The following is a 19,222-nucleotide window of genomic DNA, read 5'->3' as shown; positions in this document are numbered from 1 at the left end:
AGGTGATTAGCGCTTGATTTAGCGCTCCAGTTCTTTCTTGGAGCACGAACAATCAATTTAGCGGGAGGTCAGAAGGATTAGCACCTAGTGCTAATTTTCCAACTTTTTAAAATTTAATGTCCCAACCAGGACGATACCGAATTTCTAGCTCTAAGTGTCCCAATGGTGGGATGAAGGGATTGGGGTATGTACAAAAGGCCAGAATTGGAGAAACGCAGAGTTTTCAGAGGATTTTAGGGCTAGAGAAGGTTATAGAAATAGGGAGGGGAAAGGCCATGAAAAGATTTGAACCTGGAATTAAATAATGGTCAAAACTATTAAGTGAGATTTGATTTGCCAGTTACTCACAAAGGTAAGTTCCGATAAGGCAAGCCATTTGACTCATTTAGCTTATCCTCCTAAAGAAGCTTATAATCCTCCCATCACAGCATCTAACCACCTCATGAATGATTCCAAAGTTTTGGCTCCATTGCATTACCCAGAAAACCACTCAGAGTATTTATCACCGCTTGTCAGAAGTGCTTCCTGACACCAGTCCTGAACTTGTCTTTCTACATGGTTTGTATCTATATTCCGTTATCCTGCAGTCACAACTTGACTTACCTTTTTTATTTTGTTCACTAGCTTATATACCTCTACACAGACCCTTCTTATTCATGTCCGTTCAAGACTGACGAATACCAATTCTTCGGGCTTTTGTTCATAATTCAGCCCGAATACCCATATCATGTTAAATATTTTGAGCTCATCTTCAATTTCAATCCATTCACGTCCTTAAAGCCTTGTTCTTTGATATCCTACTTATTATAATTTTCGAAACATTTCTTCCTGACCTCTATAGTGATGTTCATTTCCACTTCCCTCTCTACCCTTCTGACTGCCTTTTTACATTTTTTTTGATAGTCCTTGTGGTTTCCTTCACGTCTCTATCTACAATGACATCGAGAGACTTTTTTTGTATTTATTTCATATTATATTGTCTTGTTTATCCATTTAGGGTCATCTTTATACTGTATGCTTAATAGTATGTCTTTAAAGGTATTCCACTTAGAAACATAGAAGATAGGAGCAGGAGTAGGCCATTCGGCCCTTCGAGCCTGCTCCGCCATTCAATGAGATCATGGCTGATCATCCAAATTCAGTACCCTGTCCCTGCCTTCTCCCCATATCCCTTGATCCCTTTAGCCTTAAGAAATATATCCAACCCCTTCTTGAATATATTTAATGAACTGGCCTCCACCGCCCTCTGTGGCAGAGAATTCCACAGGTTCACCACTCTCTGGGTGAAGAAATTCCTCCTCATTTCAGTCCTAAATGGCTTACCCCTTATCCTTAGACTATGACCCCTGGTTCTGGACTCCCCGGCCATCATAAACATCCTTCCTGCGTCTAGTCTGTCCAGGCCTGACAGAATTTTATAGGTTTCGATGAGATCCCCTCTCAATCTTCTAAACTCCAGTGAGTATAAGCCCAATCGACACAATCTCTCCTCATAAGTCATTCCTGCCATCCCAGGTATCAGCCTGGTGAATCTTCGCTGTACTCCTTCCATGGCAAGAACGTCCTTCCTCAGGTAAGGCGACCAAAACTGCACACAATACTAAAGGTGCGGTCTCACCAAGGCCCTGTACAGCTGTAGCAAGACATCCTTGTTCCTGTAGTCGCACCCTCTTGCTACGAAGGCCAACATACAATTTGCCTTCTTAACCGCCTGCTGCACCTGCATGCTTACCTTCAGCGACTGGTGCACAAGAACACCCAGGTCTCTTTGCACTTCCCCTTCTCCCAATCTATTGCCATTCAAATAATAATCTGCCTTCCTGTTTTTGCCACCAAAGTGGATAACCTCACATTTATCCACATTATAGTGCATTTGCCATGTTTCTGCCCAATCACCCAATCTGTCCAAATCGTACTGGAGTTTCTCGACATCCTCCTCACAGCTTACCCTCCCACCCAGCTTTGTGTTGTCTGCAAATTTGGAGATATTACATCCAATTCCCTTGTCCAGATCATTAATATATATTGTGAACAGCTGGGGTCCTAGGACCGATCCTTGCGGTACCCCACTAGTCACTGCCTGCCACTCGGAAAACGACCCGTTTATTCCAACTCGCTGCCTTCTGTCCGCCAACCAGTTCTCTATCCAAGTCAATACCTTGCCCCCAATCCCATGTGCCTTAATTTTGCATGCTAATCTCTTATGTGGGACCTTATCGAAAGCCTTCTGAAAGTCCAAATACACCACATCCACTGGTTCTCCCTTATCTATTTTACCAGTTACATCCTCAAAAAATTCCAGTAGATTAGTCAAGCATGATTTACCTTTTGTAAATCCATGTTGACTTTGTCCGATCCTGTCACTGCTTACCAAGTGCTCTGCTATTACATCTTTTATAATAGATTCTAGCATTTTCCCCACTACCGATGTCAGGCTTACTGGTCTATAATTCCCCGCTTTTTCTCTACCACCTTTTTTGAATAGTGGGGTAACATTAGCTACCCTTCTCTTCATCTAAAACATTATTGTACATTACTCTTTAGTCAATTTACTTAAGATCTTCCTTTATTCCCTTGAAATTAATATTGTTATTCCAAAATATTACACTACAGTAAAAATGTATTTATGCATGAGGGAAACTGATTATAACTTGTTCAGAGCTGATCTTAATTGAGCTCTCTTAGATTGAAAATAGATGTTTTATGACGTAAGAAAACTACTAAGCACTTGATTTGAGTATAAAACAAGGCTTTAATCAACTGTTTCACAACCATGAGTTCTAGTTACATCACTAGTTCCTGGTTACAAAAATGTCCTGGGCAAGCTGGGCCCACGTCCGAGTATTTATACTCCTTGGACGGCACCACCAGCTGGCCGCCCAGTGTTATTTCATGAGTCATTTCTTCATGAATGATAAGATTCATGACATTTTACATACACGAAATTCATACAACAGGACATACCTGCTTCTCTTGAGAAAAAGTTAACAAGCTGGCAAATATTTTCAGTCTGTTTTCATGAGAAAAACGTTTTACTCCAATTAAAAAATAAACAGTGCTCATTAGGCCTGAATTATAGTAAAGAAAGACTTGCATTTATATAGCAGCTTTCATGACCACCAGACATCCCAAAGCGCTTTACAGCCAATGAAGTACTTTTGAAGTGTAGTCACTGTTGTAATGTAGGAAATGCGGCAGCCAATTTCCACACACCAAGCTCCCACAAACAGCAATATGCTAATGACCAGATAGTCCCTGGAGTGTGACTTGAACCCATAACCTTCTGACTCAGAGGCAAGGGCGCTACTAACTGAACCACTGGCTGACACTGACAATATTTCCTGTTATAAGGCTGCTGCACCATGGTTCCCCATGCTCTATTCACTATATTACATATCTCACTGTAGGAGATAAAATGTCTGTCCCTCGGCTATTGGTGTTAAACTGCAAGTTGAGCGCACACATCCATTATTGCAGAATTATAATACAATAATATCGATATTGAATTCAGACAGAAAAACAGATTTGTAGCTCTATCACCACATGATTCAATTGAGTTAATACAGCAAGAGGATTTTCAACATGTCACCAGTTGATCCCAAGATAAGGAAAGTAAGAACAGACTCCCAGACTTGTGTAATTGTGTTTTCTTTCTCTTGAAGATAGAAGGCAAAGATTCATGGGCAACCTGTTCCATCACGTTTCCAACATTGATTAGTTGACTTTTATGCATCTGTATGACAGTTCCTCTAGCACTGAGGAATTGGACATCAATAAATCACTACTGAAGAGTTGTAGCTTGAACTAGGGACAAACAAGATGGCTGTTGGGCATCTGGGAATCTTACCTTTACATATCAATGAGAGGGATTGAATTTATTTCTATTAAAAGCTGGTGCACTTTAGAACACGTCAAATAAATAAATATGAAGATGCCAATATTACTTTCACATCTCCAGCATTTATTGGTTTCAAATTGTCCCACACTATGAAATATCACAGTGGACTGATTCCTCTTTCTACTAAGGATGTTTCCGATGGCGGGGGAGTCCAGAACCAGGGGTCATAGTCTAAGGATAAGGGGTAGGCCATTTAGGACAGAGATGAGGAGGAATTTCTTCATCCAGAGAGTGGTGAACCTGTGGAATTCTCTACCACAGAAGGCAGTTGAGGCCAATTCATTAAATATATTCTAGAAGGAGTTAGATATATTTCTTAAGGCTAAAGGGATCAAGGGATATGGGGAGAAAGCAGGGACAGGGTACTGAATTTGGATGATCAGCCATGATCTCATTAAATGGAGCAGGCTCGAGGGGCCGAATGGCCTACTCCTGCTCCGATCTTCTATGTTTCTATGATGGTACAGTTGAAATCAAGTCAGTGAATGGGTTTGCCATATGAGTAATCAGATAGATTAAATGATGTGGTGCCTGTTTCTGGAACACAAGCCTATCTGTCTGCATGAAAATATATATACAGTACAAGGCTACCATATTAATGTATCTGTCCTTGATTTCAACAGTGCTGCTGTGGTAGGACAGCAAACCCATCTCACTTCCCTTACAAGGGAATGGACCTGCTTAAAAAGTATACTATGAGTAATAGGTATTACAGTTGAAAATACCATACAGAAAGCAAACTGAAATATTTATTATATATATATATATGCATTGCATACAAAATCAAGAAAGTGATGATGGATCTGTATGGAACATTGGTTAGGCCACAACTGGAGTATTGTGAGCAGTTTTGACTACCCCCATATAGATAAGGGCAATTAGGGATGGGCAATAAATGCTGGCCTTGCCAGTGATGCCCACTTCCCATAAAATGAATATTAAAAAAAATAAGATGTCAGAATCATGAGGAAGTTGCCACTAGGGCTGTATTCACTGGAGCAGAAAAACTAAGAAGGAATCTAATAGAAGTGTTCAAACAGGTGAAATGGTTAGAAAGCAACAATAGTAAAAGATTATCTATACTGATGGGTGATTCAGTAGCTACAACCTTTTACTACAGGAAACATGAGGGTGTAAACAATTTTTCACACTTATCAAGACAAGGAATGCTTTATCATAAGAAACTATTAAAGCTGAGATAATAACATTTAAGAACACCTGAAGAAAAAATATTTTAAAGACATAGGCAAAGAGCAGGGAAATAGGGTTAGAGAGCTTCAACAGGGGGAAGTGGATAGCTTTGATGGAGGAGGTAGGAGGGCTGGCACCGACACAGAGCCAATAGGCTGAATGGTCTCCTTCTGTGCGGAAATTTCTATGATAGTTATATCTGGGTATATGGCATGCCATTTCTCATTGGCAGTATAGCATTAAAAATCTGCCCAGACTGCTAAAGGTGATGATTGCTTAAGACATATGTTTTAATTGTCTTGCCTTTCAGTGGCAGTTTTAAAACATTGTTCAGATTTTTAACATATATGTAGCTTCTGTTATATAAAATTAATTAGAATTACAAAAGTTATTTGAATTACCTGAGCTTAACCATTTGTCTCATGACAGAGATATCTATTGATGGTAAAATACAAAATATTAAGATTTAAGACTTTAAGAGTTTTATCATTTCAGAATTCACCTCGTCAGTCCTGCATTACCATTTATTGTATGAATGCGTTCTTACTGGTTAGTGTTGGATCCGTGATTCAGAGGATATGCTGTTATAAAATAATCACACGGATGCTGTACATCAACAATAAACAGGTCTTTACTGGAGGAGGGTAGTCTCAAGACTGGGGGTACAGAGGCATGCGCAAAGCTTATATACCGGTGTGGTCACTGCCGGTAGTACAGTATACAGGAGCTGTAAAAGTAGTTCTGACTTAAAGGCACATACACTACAATTCCTCCCCTTTTAGATTAGTAGTACCCCCAATATTCAAATAACAATTAACATTTCAACATGTACATTAAACAACAAAAATCCATTTATAGATTCAGTCTTTGGGGCGGCTTCCTGACCCTTTTGGGATAGCGCCTTTCCGGAAGTTCTTGTTCTTGGTGCAGAGGCGATTCTGACTCCTTTTCATCGGGTAGTTCATCGGGTTCCACTGCTACGGGGTCTGAAGTAGATGCTATCGGTATGTCGGGTTCATCCCCAGGTACTCGAGACATGGGGTTGACGCCTTCCTGTGACGCTAAGATCTGATCGACGTGGCGTCTCACAATGTTCTCCCCGACATCCACTGTGTACATTAATGGCCCCTGCCTTGTACATATCGTTCCGGGTTGCCATTTCTCTGTTCGATAGTCACAGGCCAAGACTGGTTGCCCTACATTGAAGCTCCTTGTCGGCTTCTCGTTGATGTGCTGGAATTGTTTGTCCTCAACATTTCTTCACACATTTGGTCTGAGCAAGTCCAGACGAGATCTCAACCTTCGGTTAAAGAACATCATGGCCGGGGTCTGGTTGGTAACTGCATGTGTCGCGTTTCGGTAGGCTAATAAGAAATTGTCCATCTTATGCTGTAGTGGAATTTCATCGTCACACATGGCCTTTATCGCCTTCTTAAAGGTTTGTACGAACCTCTCAGCCAATCCATTTGTGGCTGGATGATACGGGGCGGATGTGTAATGCCTTACCCCATTCCTTCTCATAAATTTTTGGAACTCGTCGGACACAAACTGTGGTCCATTATCAGAGCAAATCTGCTCTGGCAACCCGTTTCTGGCAAATATGGTCCGTAGGACTGCAATCATTTTCTCTGTAGTGGTTGAAGACATTTTTATCACCTCAGGCCACTTTGAATGAGCGTCCACTGCTATTAAGAGCATTGAGTCCATGAATGGACCAGCGAAATCAATATGCACCCATTGCCATGGAGAGGAGGGCCACTCCCATGGGTGTAGAGGGGCATGTGGTGGTGCATTTTGGACCTTCTGGCATCCTAAGCAGCTCTTAGTTAGGTCTTCGATTTGTTGATCGATTCCCGGCCACCACACAAGCCCTAGCAAGGCTTTTCATTTTCACTCCCCCCAGATGACCTTCATGTAGCTCCTTTAGCACTCTCTCCCTTAACTTGGGTGGAATCACCACTCTGGATCCACACATCACTGTCCCCTGGCATACTGACAGCTGTTCTCTTCTGGATGAGAATGCTGGCAACAGTGAGTCGCCATGTGTTGGCCATCCCCTCACCGTCAATTCATATACCCACGACAGCGTCAGATCATTTCGGGTCTCCTTCTCTATATCCGCGTTTGTTACTGGCAATCGTTCAATTATTGACGAATAAAATATCTCGACAGGGTCCACTGCTGGTGCTTCCTCCACAGTAGGCAGTGGCAGGCGCGATAGCCCATCAGCGTTCCCATGCTGTTTCGTGCCTTTTCATATTGATTCGCCCCTAGAAACAGGGACCATCTTTGTAACCGCTGTGCAGTCATCACTGGAACGCCCTTCTTAGGATTAAAGATGGAGGCAAGTGGTTGGTGGTCAGTCAGCAAGGTGAACTTCTGCCTATGCAGATAGTGGTTGAATTTTTTTTACTCCCCATACTAGGCTGAGGGCCTCCCTGTCAATCTGGGCATAGTTGCGCTCGGCTGAGGTTAGTGACCGAGACGCAAAGGCTACTGGCCTCTCCAACCCGTTTGGGAATTTGTGCGACAGCACCACTCCAATACCATAGGGTGATGCATCACATGCCAAACGAATTGGTAGTGCTGGGTTGAAATGGGCCAACACCTCTTTTGATGTGATCAATTCCTTACACTTCTGGAAAGCTCGTCTACGTTCGTCATCCCACTTCCATGGTACCCCTGTTTGCAGTAGGATGTTCAGTGGGTGTAATACCGTGAATAAATTTGGTAAGAACTTGTGGTAGTAGTTTACCAGCCCGAGGAACGACCTCAGTTGTGACACATTTTCCGATGCTGGAGCCTTGATTACTGCCTCAATCTTGTCAGGGGACTTATGTAACCCCTCTTCATCGATGACGTGGCCACAATACGAGATCTGTTTCTGGAAAAACTCGCACTTGTGGTGATTAGCTCGTAGCCCATACTCCTTTGATCTGGCGAGCACCTTATCCAAGTTAGCGAGGTGATCACCGTCATTTTCGCCCGTGGCCAAGATGTCGTCCAAATAACACTGGGTCCCTGGAATCCCTTGCAGGACCTGATCCATCGCCCTTTGCCAGATAGCCGGAGCCGAGGCTACTCCAAACACCAGCCGGTTGTATTGGTAGAGACCTTTATGAGTGTTGATCGTAAAGTATTGTTTCGAAGCTTCTTCTACCTCCATTTGCAAGTACGCCTGGGCTAGATCAATTTTGGCGAAGCGTTTACCTCCAGATAGCGAGGCGAAAATATCCTCAATTCGTGGAAGCGGATATTGTACCTGTGAAGGACTGGGTTCACTGTCACCTTAAAATCCCCACAGATGCGGACCTTCTTTGGTTCCCCAGGCGTATTACTCAACGACCTCTTCATTACAGGAACGATGGGTGTAGTCCACTCGCTCCAGTCCACTTTGGACAGTACTCCTGAACGTTCCAACCCTTCCAGCTCTGCTTCAACAGCTGGTCTGATCGCATAAGGCACTGGTCTGGCCTTCAGAAACTTTGGGCTTGCATTTTCCTCTATTTTAATCGTTGCTGTTATTCCTTTTAGTGTTCCTAGTCCCTCCTGGAACACTTCTTTTGCGTCGGTTAGCATTTTTGACAGTCGTCCAGGTGTGACGTCGTCATCCTTTTTGGCCTCAATCTTCAGTGCCTGTATGGAATGCCAATCTAATTGTATCTTCCAGATCCATTCACGTCCTAGCAGTGGTGGTCCTCCATCTGGCAATGCATATATATCCATTTTAGGTATTTCCTGGCCTTTATATGTCACTTTCACCCTTATTTTTCCTTTGGGGTAGACTTTTTGCCCCATATACGTCTTCAAGACAATCCCTGTAGCTTTCAAGGGTATGTGTGAAAATAGCTGCTTGTAGTCTGTTTGATTTATGACTGTTAGAGCTGACCCTGTGTCCAATTCCATTTTCACTTGGACTCCGTCTAGCTTGAGTGTAACCCAGATAGTCTGGTGATCCTCCATTTCGGTTACCTTATGTAGTTTCAGACAACCCAGCTCCTTGCTTCCGGAGTCTGTGTCACTTTTCTGTTTGTCTGAACCACTGTCCATCACCTGGTGTACCTTTTTGTACTTCTCCTGTGGAGATTTCTTACTGTTGGTTTTCTTCCCAGACCTGCAGACTCTTGCTATGTGTCCTGCTTTCCCACACTGTCTGCACACTTGGTCCTTGAACCAACAGTCTTTCTGGTCATGTGTTGTTCTGCCGCAGCGATAGCACTTCCCTGTTCCATAGGACATTTCATTGGCGCCATATTCTTGCAGTCTCCGTTGTATCTCTGCAGCGCCCCTTGCGGCTACTTCATGTGATACTGCCATACTGAAAGCTTTGTCCAGCGTAAGATCCTTTTCTGATAGAAGCCGTTTCTGGGTTCCTTCACTTTGTAGCCCACACACAAACTTGTCCCTTAACATATCTGCTAGTCCCGCTCCAAACTGGCAGTGTTTCGATAGCTTGCGCAGTTCCATTAGGTACTCAGCATTGCTTTCATCTTTGTGTTGGTTCCTTTTATGGAACTTAAATTGTTCTGCTATCAGCAGCGGTGTGGGGTTTAAGTGGTCCTGTAGGATTCCTACTATGCTTTCAAAATTCTTGTTTACCGGCTTCTCTGGGGTTATTAGATTTCGCAGTAACCCATAAGTTTTTGCACCCATGGAATTTAACAGAACCAGTGCTTTATTAGCATCTGGCACTTCATTTGCCCCACATATGTCGCCCAATCTTCGACTTCATTGTCGAACGTAGAGATACTGCCACTCTTCGGCATCCTTGGGTGGGAGTTAACTGTCAAAAATGGCGCCTCCCGCGCTTCCCCTTCTTCTCCGCTGGCACAAAATGGCATCTCCCGCGCTTTTCTTCCTTCCCGCGCTCGCCCCCCTTCTCCGCTGCAGCTTCTAAAAATGGACTCTCCCGCGCTCTTCCTTCTCCGTGGCTCAATGGCGTCTCCCGCGCTCCCCTTTCTTCGGCCTGCGGACCCTGTTCAGCCCGTGAGCCCTGGCTGTGCTCTGCGCGTTCTTTTTTTTTTTTTTTTGATGCCGCTCAGTCTAGAACCCGGCTGTTTCTTTACCCTCTCTCTCTCTCTGGTTTGTTTTCTTTTTCTCGACGCCGCTCGGTGTTCAACCCCCGGCTGCGCCCTGCGCTCTTCACCCTTTGTCTTACCCCGTCGATGCTGCTCGGCTTTCTCTCCACCGTCGGTCGGCTCCAGCCGCCGCTGCTCGGGAAGGGTCTGCGCTGGACCTGTCGTCGGTCTCTTGCTGCTCGTCGTGGCTGGGGAACCAAGCCCGGCTCTCCACAGCCTCCCCTGCGAAGTTCAATCTCTGCCTGACGGCTGGGCCGTTGCTCGTAGTCGACGCCCGTGTTCCTGGCCTCGACTATTTTTTATATTGCAGGTAGATTCAAATCGACACTTGTCGCCACTGTTGGATCCGTGATTCAGAGGATATGCTGTTATAAAATAATCACACGGATGCTGTACATCAACAATAAACAGGTCTTTACTGGAGGAGGGTAGTCTCAAGACAGGGGGTACAGAGGCATGCGCAAAGCTTATATACCAGTGTGGTCACTGCCGGTACTACAGTATACAGGAGCTGTAAAAGTAGTTCTGACTTAAAGGCACATACACTACAGTTAGATCTGTGGTTAACTGCGCCATCTTTACCCACACAGTTGAAATTAACAATTTCCTTTTGAAGAGTGTATCCTATGAACTTCCCAAAATTATACTGGTCTCTTGTGCAATCACATATGATGTCTTTTGTAGCTATTCAAAATATGTCTCAGTCACGGTGTTGTTTCATGTGGTTATTCTATGAGAGGAAAATTTGCATATTATCTACATATATGAGAGGTAGGACAAAACAGTGCTATAGTGAAGGAACAACTGCAAGAAGGATATGGGTTCAAGTCCTACTCTAGAGCCTTGAGCACAAAACCTAGGCTGACACTCAGTGCAGTGCTGAGGGAGTGCTGCACTGTTGGAGGTGCCGTCTTTTGGATGAGAGGCTAAGCTGAGGCCCTGTCTGCTGCCTCAGGTGGATGTAAAAGATCCCATGACACTATTTTAAAGAAGAGCAGGTGAGTTCTCCCTGGTGTCCTGGCCAATATGTATCCCTCAGTCAACATCACTAAAAAATGCAGATTATCTGATGCGGGTGGGAAACCCAAGAGAACGGGTTTCCCACAGGGCCTGCCAACTTTAACGGCGGGGCCTGATTTGCATCTGAAACCTTCGTTTCCCACCCGCAGCCAGCCAGATGGAGAGGCTGACTGGCTGCGGACGGGTAGGCCTGTGGCACTAAGCTGCACAGAGGAGGGAGGGAAGGAGGGATTGTATGAGGGCCGGTGCCGGCCGTTGAGGGATCGGGGGGAGGGAGAGGGAAGAGAGGTGACGATGATCGTGGCCTCCAGGGGACCGGGCGGGGGGTGGTGGGTTTCCAGGGAGCTGAGGAGGATCACAGCCAGCCACCAGAGGATCATGGCCAGCCATCATCATGTGGGGAGATGCTGGGAAGGTGATCGGAGGCCTCGTGAGGGGGTCTCCGATTGCAGGGGTTGGGCTAGGCAGGGTCCCTGGATGCAGCAGTCCTCGCCTTGCTGTAACTGCCAGGTTTTACGAAGTGTGTAAACCCCGACCAGATAGAGTTAAAAACAAAACGTTGGTTGAAGAAGAAGCTTCCAGCCTCATTGTAATATTTAAATTGACGTCCCGCCTTCTGGCAGCGGGTTGGCTGCCCGCCCCCTTCCAGCCCCCATTAAAGCCGGAACAGGGCGGGTTGGAGGCGGGTTTAGGTCGGGATTCTGATTTTTAACAATTTAACCACCCCCACACTCCAAACCCACCTGCTTATTCAGTTAAAACTTCTCCCCAATGTTTCAGGTCGATGATCTTTCGTCAGAACATTCTGAGGGAAGGTCATCGCCCTGAAACGTTAACTCTTTCTCTCTCCACGATGCTGCCTGACCTGCTGAGTATTTCCAGCATTTTCTGTCTTGGTTTATTTTAGTTTTGATGGCATTTTTAAAATTCTGCACATGATGCTCCAGTACAGGAATGAGCCGTTCACAGTTGCTTTGTACAATCCCCCCTTCTCAAGAGATGAGGATACACAATAGGAATTGCTGAATGTAGAATGCATTCCTTGCGTGAGGAAGACCTGATAATTCATTTGTACACTCGTGACTTGTTAAGTTTTGACTCATGATTGGAATATTTTCAGCATTCTGCAGTTTCCCATTAAGTAACATACTTACAGCACGCATCTATAATTACTGTTTTAAAATTAATTAATATAAATTACATTGCATTCATTTTTACTAAGGGTTATTACAAGCATGGAGGTTTCTTTAATCCTTCTGAATAGGTTGTGCAAGCTGCTTTTGTGCCTCTATAATCTTGAGGTTTTAGCTCTCAGACCTGATATAGGATGTTAAACAATTCTTAAAAAAAAGTCTGACCGTTCTATTAAATTCCGTAATGTGGTTTCACTCCCTATAATAGCTAAACCATTATTCCAATATCTATTTTACATTCTTCTCTCTTTATGTTGGGTAATGGAGATAAAACGTCATCCTATATTCTTGAACTAGATCATCACATGCTCTATTTTGGATTGGGATAGTCACCCTAAATTTAATTATTCATCTCTCTTGAGCAGACTTTAAGGAGCACAGTAGATGAGCCATTGATGACTTGTTAATTATTTATAAGTGTTGTGCTGGTTATCTGCCTACAGAGGGAGGGAAAGGCCATACAGTTAAATTGGTTGGTTAATACATCAGATGAACACAGGATTTAGATGACACAATGGGTTAGTCCACTGTTCCTTCACCTCTGTGACCTGGATTTCAATTCAAAGGGGTGTTGTTGTCCACAAATATATCATCACATTACAAAAGATGATATGGATATATTTTAATCTTAGGATAAAAGTAGTCTGTGTCCATTAAGAAAATGTATGTGTTCATGTATAAGATAAAAAAATGTTATTGAAGTAAGGACATTAGGGGAAGGTTTCCTTTGCTATGTGTAATGAAGCTGTAAACCCATTTATCATTTTGTTGCACATAGCAACGGTGGAAATCTCCCCACAATGTTAAAACTAAGCCATGCCTACGTGCATTTATGAACGACTGGAGCAATCCCTTATATTAACTCGCATGAATTAATCGATCATTTCAATTGATCCTTTAAGTTACTCCATGCCACATAAGTGATCCAGAATATATGAATTAAATGGACAAAATCAGAATGTAGCTGAAAAAAGTACAGTATAAAAACAGAGTAATGATTTTCCCATTTCTCTTTTTCCATGATTTGTGGCAGACCTTTGAAGTCTGGTTAAATAGGACTTCCACCAAATATTTGCAGAAAATTGCAAATAAAAATGACTGACATTTGAAGGTTTGCGACAGGCACTCATCACATAACAGACATTTTTAAAAATCTGTGCGTAATGCATCCACTGTAAACAGAACTGACTTGGACAAAATGAAACCAAATCAACACAGTGTGCAACTTTATTCCATGCAGAAATGAATTCTACACCAACATTAACAATGCTTTTGTTTTCAGTTGATAACCTTTGAGGAGCGGAATTTAATCTGCTTATTTATCATAGATCTTCACGAATAGTATTCAAAATGTCTAAAGTTTATAATATCCACTTTCTTACATGACTATCATTTTCAAAGGATAGAAGTATGCATTTGTACTAGCTTGAAAATAGGGGCACCATTTATCAGTTTATTTACTGAACTGTAAGGTAAACAATACCTGAATTCTACTTTAAAATTACAATGAGAATATTTCAGATCTTTTACCAGGCTGTTACTTCTTTGTAAACACATATACTAGTACAGCTCCATAAATAATACACTACTTAGCACTTCAGTCAGAGCATTCAGCAGTCTTGGTGCCACATTCTGCAATAACCTTCCTGAACCCCTCTCCTTTGCTGCCTCTCTTTCCTCTTCAAAAAGCTTCCTCAAAATCTAACTCTTTGGGTCACCAAACCTAACTCCTCTTCTATTGCTGCTTGGTATCATGAACCACTTTGAAAAGCTTTATTGCATTGAAGGTACAATTTTAATGGAAGTTGTTGTGATTTTACTACATATGATTCACACATTCTGTGTGATAGATATGTTGATCAGTTTGAATTCCATATATCACATAGTATTTGGGCAGCCCAGTGATATATTCTAGTCTAAGATTGGCCATACTATTGATAAGCATTATATTTAAGACTGTCAAATTAAATACTTCAGTTCCAGTAATATTTCACAGGCTCGAGTGATTGGAATTTATTTGTGTATAAAAGATTTATTACTTTATGCCTTCTTCATCAAACCGTCTTTTCTGTTAGATTGATCATACATAAATAACACCAAATACATCTTACCACAGAATAACAGAGCTTTACGTTATTTTGTTAATTAAAATATATTTATAAAGTCCCCCTTAAGATTCTTTTTATTTTAATTTCTCCAGTGCTACATCCAGATGTCCTATGTTACATTTAGTTTAATGCCAGTTTTCTGTGGAAAAATCAATATAATTGAAATATGTTCCATTAAACCTTCTATTATTTCATTTTTGATTTGAGAGCATGTTAAGATGATGATCAATTTAGAACAAACTTTGCTCAAACATGAAGTTAAACAATTGTTTTTCTTCCCCAAAAATATTTGTGGAGCAGTATTTGATATATCTGGGGAAGGAAGAAAAAGCATTGTTTAAACCATACAGCTTTAAGAAATGATTTTGAGTCTTGTGCCATGAAAAAAAGACAAAGTGTAAATGAATGAGCCAGGCCTATGGTTATACTCCTGTCACAGACAGTAAAATATTTTGTAATGAAATATCTGTCCCTACCATGCAAATTAAAACGGTCTCTTTCTAATCTGAACTTCTCTCAGCTTCGGCTTGTGTTATCGACGTACTGGGCATTTTCTCTTCCTTTATCAGCAGGGCGCATCCTCACTGTGCCATTAAACACCACAACCTGTCTCCCCCCTGTCCCAATAAAAATTAAAAAATAGAACAGGAGAAGGCTATGAAGCAGATTTTAATGATACCTTACAGTTTCATGAAATAACCTACATCTTATCTTTCAAAATGAATATATAATTTTATCACTCAATATCACTGCCTGTAACTGAAAATACTTTTAGAATCCTGACCATTTTCCATTTTTAAGTATGTTTTAGGATGATCATGGTGGGAAAAATGTTCTTCATCCAGTGTAACCAACAAGGAAACAACAAGCACTCTCTGGCCAAGCCTAATAGACAGAGTGTGAAGCTTCCCTGAGTAATGAGGTCTGTAGTACAAATTAACATTATGGTATGGATAGCTTTGGGCATACAAATTCATATTGTGAGTTGGATTTAGCCTATCCTGATTCATATCACTTATAACCTTATGCTGGGCAGGAAAGAAAGAGCTTTCAATTATGTTCTATTCATTTGCAAAATAGTTATTCAGCTTTTATCACTTTTAATATCTAATGACACAAATAATCTTTCAATTTATCTAAATTTGAAAAACAAATTCAAAAAGATATATCTCTTATGACATGGCATGTTATGTGGTTTTTCACCTCTCCCAGAAGATTACATGGCTCCGGTTGGGTAGGGAGTGTCCGTAACATGATGCATAGGGAATCACAACTATATGGGACAGGCTGGATGGACCAGTGGGTCTTTTCCTGTCTGTCATTTACGTATGTTAGGAAAAAGTTTAATTGTTCAATGCTGGAAAAATGCTATAAACAGGCATCATAAGCAAAATAGTGTATCTGTTTTATTTAGTTTTGACAATGAAGGGTCCAAAATAGGCGACAGTATTTATATATATATGGTTTGGATGAAAGACGTTTTGAACCTCCTCAGCAAAGTCGATTCCAGCAAGTTGAGTTTGGTGCATACTGGACACGATTCCAAGAAACAAAACTACTATTTTAACATTCAATACGATGGATAGGGTTTGAAAAGAGGAGTTTTGGGTATGAAAAATGGGAGCAGTGGAGGATGCGGTTTTGCGGTTGGCTTGTTCCAATTAAAGGAATGTCACTGAATTACCACTAACCTCTGCCATCCCTGATCTAGAAGTAGTTAGGACCGAAGTGAAATGCAATGTTCCTTCAATTACTATACAGGAAACTCTTTTTTATCCGGCACCGACGGGACCGGCGTGGTGCCGGTTGATCAAAAAGTCCGGATTACAGAGAGGTATACTTACCAAGGTACAAGAGCCCCGTACATGGCCACAGGTGCAGGAGCCCCGGTTACACGGCACTTATGCAGGAGTCCCGGTTACACGGCCAAAGATCCAGGAGTCCTTGTTGCACGGCCACAGGTGCAGGAACCCCGGTTACACAGCCACAGATCCAGGAACCCTGGTTACACAGCCACTAATATATAGTAACACTTACCTGAACCTACTCCTGAATTTTGCTGGTTAAGAGAGATTTCCGGATATTTAGGTGCCGGTTAAAAGAAAGTTTCCTGTATTACCATTGATCATGCCGAGAGGTAGGGAAAGGGAGCTTGATATATTTTTGATGCAGTTTTGAAATGTCACTGTCGTTCCTGAAGGGTTTACTAATTACATATTTAACCACATTGTTAACTCATTTTAAACACACAGGTTTGATTTTTTGCTTTGACATTGCCTCGCACTTAAAATGCATTCTTAAATCTAAATCATTACAATGTACTTAAATGTTTTAATACAATCTTTATCAACTCACACCTTAATTTGTCACTATAATGCAGCTCTTAAGTGTACATACTGAATCTCCATGCCTATTTGACTGGTCCAGTCTCTAGTTTAATACATTAGTTCCTAAGAAAATTACAACTTAAGTTGTGCTCATTTTTAATAATAATAATTAATTCTTAGTTATATATTATTTTTCCTAGTCACGCCACAGCATGTAAAAGTTCCCAGCAGTGATCTGAAGAGTCTTGTGTTTGTACAAGTTGTGTTACTTTTTAAAGCTTATCTACTGAAAATAATAGATTTTATTGTAAGCAATAGCCCACAAAAATGGTACAAAACAAGAATACTAGCCCTAATTCTCTTGGTCGTGAGTCACCACATCCAGCTGAAACAATCGCAATATTGCACGGTTATTTACCACACCCCCTCCCTCCTCCCCCACCCCCAAAGCGGGCTCTAGTCCAGCTGTTATTATATGCTGAGGCAGTTTTGTGAATAGATCCTGTGCCTGTTATATTAAACTTTCAATTTTATGTGTTGCACTAACTGAATTACATTTATCTCAGATCTGTGGATGTTTATAGACTTGCTTCTATTAGTTCTGATGTTTAATGTCCCCAGCTACTGGTAACTGAAGAATATCACCGGTACTGTATCTACTGAAGGTTGAACTGACAGGGTTAGTACCCTCAATTCATAATTCGCACCGGAAGATCCAGTAAATAGCCAGAGTCTTTTTAATACAGGTCCAACAGTAAAAGTCAAAAAGAAAATGCACACTTAAACTGTGTTAACCCTTAGGCAACTTGGAAACAAACTTTAAAAATAATCTACAACTGAATTCACATACAAAAATATCAAGAACATTCCTGATCTAAGCAAACTGTTACACTCTGATTACATCCCTCCCATTGCATCCCTCCCAGAGTCAGAACTGATACAACCAGACCTATTGTATGCAAGCTGCTTATAAGCACAATGTTCAGCTATTCCAACATAATGATATATTAGGATCCCCTTGTACTTACTGAATTAATATTGTATTGAAGTTTAATTATTACAATGGCAAAACCTTGGCCATTCACTGTAAACTACAAAAAATATTATTGATTCCGACGTTGCACAGAGTGCTTCACTGGTTTTCAAAGGGTTAATCATATTTCTAAATACATTGAATACAAGAGAACTACAGCATGGGATAAAGGTAGTGGACATGGACACACTATGATGCTGAGAGTGGAGTGCTTATTAATTACATATATTCCACAGTTTCCACTCTTACCACAGCCTGTGCTAAAATCCTAATGGGAGCAGGAAGTTTTAATCCTGAATAAAATCCAACATTTTGATTTTATTATTCTGTCTGATGGAAGACAACAATTGTAACAAAAAATAACCATTTCAATAGTGGGGTGCAGCCTCAATCCAGACTTTCACCTACCTTGTAATCTGGAGACGATGCTTCATATAAATAAATAAATAAACCGATTGAATCGCGCAGTGCAGCCCCCCTGTATAGGAATAATTCTTAAACCATGCACCCTGCCTCAATTCATAATGAACATATTCATTGGTAAGAACCGAAACTTTAATTTGCAATATGTGGCTCGGAGTAATTAATGAACACTGTGAAATAATAAGACACAATGCCTGCGCCTGGTAATTCTAAGTGCAAAGATATTCTTCCCGGCTGCTCGTATTTAACCTGCTCTATCAGAACAGCCAAGTGCTGATTCTCACCTTGTGAAGAAGCACAGAGTTGGACATAGAGCCCCAGGTAATGCAAAGCTCCTACAATCACTCCAAACATCCCCATCTTGTCTGCAACGTTGTGTTTCTCACATCAGTCGGGTTTGGTGTTAGAAATCCGGTCTTGGGTCTGAGAAAATTTCCGCTCAATAGCTCAGCCGATCTGATGCGAGCTGATGTACCGGAGCTGCTGCCTCTGCGGTACTTCACCATAGGGCGGAGGAGGCGCTCACAACAGAGCTGTGCTCAGCACGTGAGCGCCTGATCACCGCGCGGAGGTATCCACTCAAGACTTAGTCTATCTTTTTATTTTTACTTTACAATAACTTCAGAGACACTGCTCACAAGATCGAACTTTCGCATACAGAACATTGCAGTCCCTGATAACATATGCACACATTTTAGCTCTCACATTTTGACCAAAGTAAGGTCTCTGGGATTCTGTGAGCTCCAGGATGTCGACAAGCCGCTCAGTCCCCCATGGCAGCCTGGCTAATTCATCCGTGGTCTCTCGCAGTCCAGCATGGTCTAGATTGCTTGGCTCATTGATGGGATCTAGAGGGGTAGATCTGGGGGCTGAGACTTCTCATCCTCAGATAACCCTGCAAATCAATGCATCAAAACATAGATTTTTTTAAAATGTGTTCACCGGATGTGG

The 19,222-nt window shown here is 41.9% G+C and overlaps 1 protein-coding gene across 1 annotated transcript in view; it reads right to left on the bottom strand.

Annotated features, from left to right (window-relative positions):
• The window catches only part of LOC147108587 (V-set and transmembrane domain-containing protein 2-like protein), a 129,060-nt gene extending 110,194 nt beyond the window's left edge, over positions 1-18,866 (bottom strand). Inside the window, exon 1 of the mRNA XM_086005273.1 lies at positions 18,556-18,866. Coding sequence (XP_085861399.1) covers positions 18,556-18,631 — 76 coding nt within the window. The 5' untranslated portion in view covers positions 18,632-18,866. The remainder of the gene's footprint in view (positions 1-18,555) is intronic.
• Between the last annotated feature and the right edge of the window lie 356 nt (positions 18,867-19,222).

Source organism: Somniosus microcephalus, chromosome 13 (genome assembly GCF_052327205.1).
Source record: "Somniosus microcephalus isolate GS21.2 chromosome 13, FLI_Smic_1.0, whole genome shotgun sequence".
In the NCBI taxonomy this organism is placed as follows: Eukaryota; Metazoa; Chordata; class Chondrichthyes; order Squaliformes; family Somniosidae; genus Somniosus; species Somniosus microcephalus.
The sequence above is the reverse complement of the archived record's forward strand: the minus strand, read 5'-3'. Positions and strand labels throughout refer to the sequence as shown.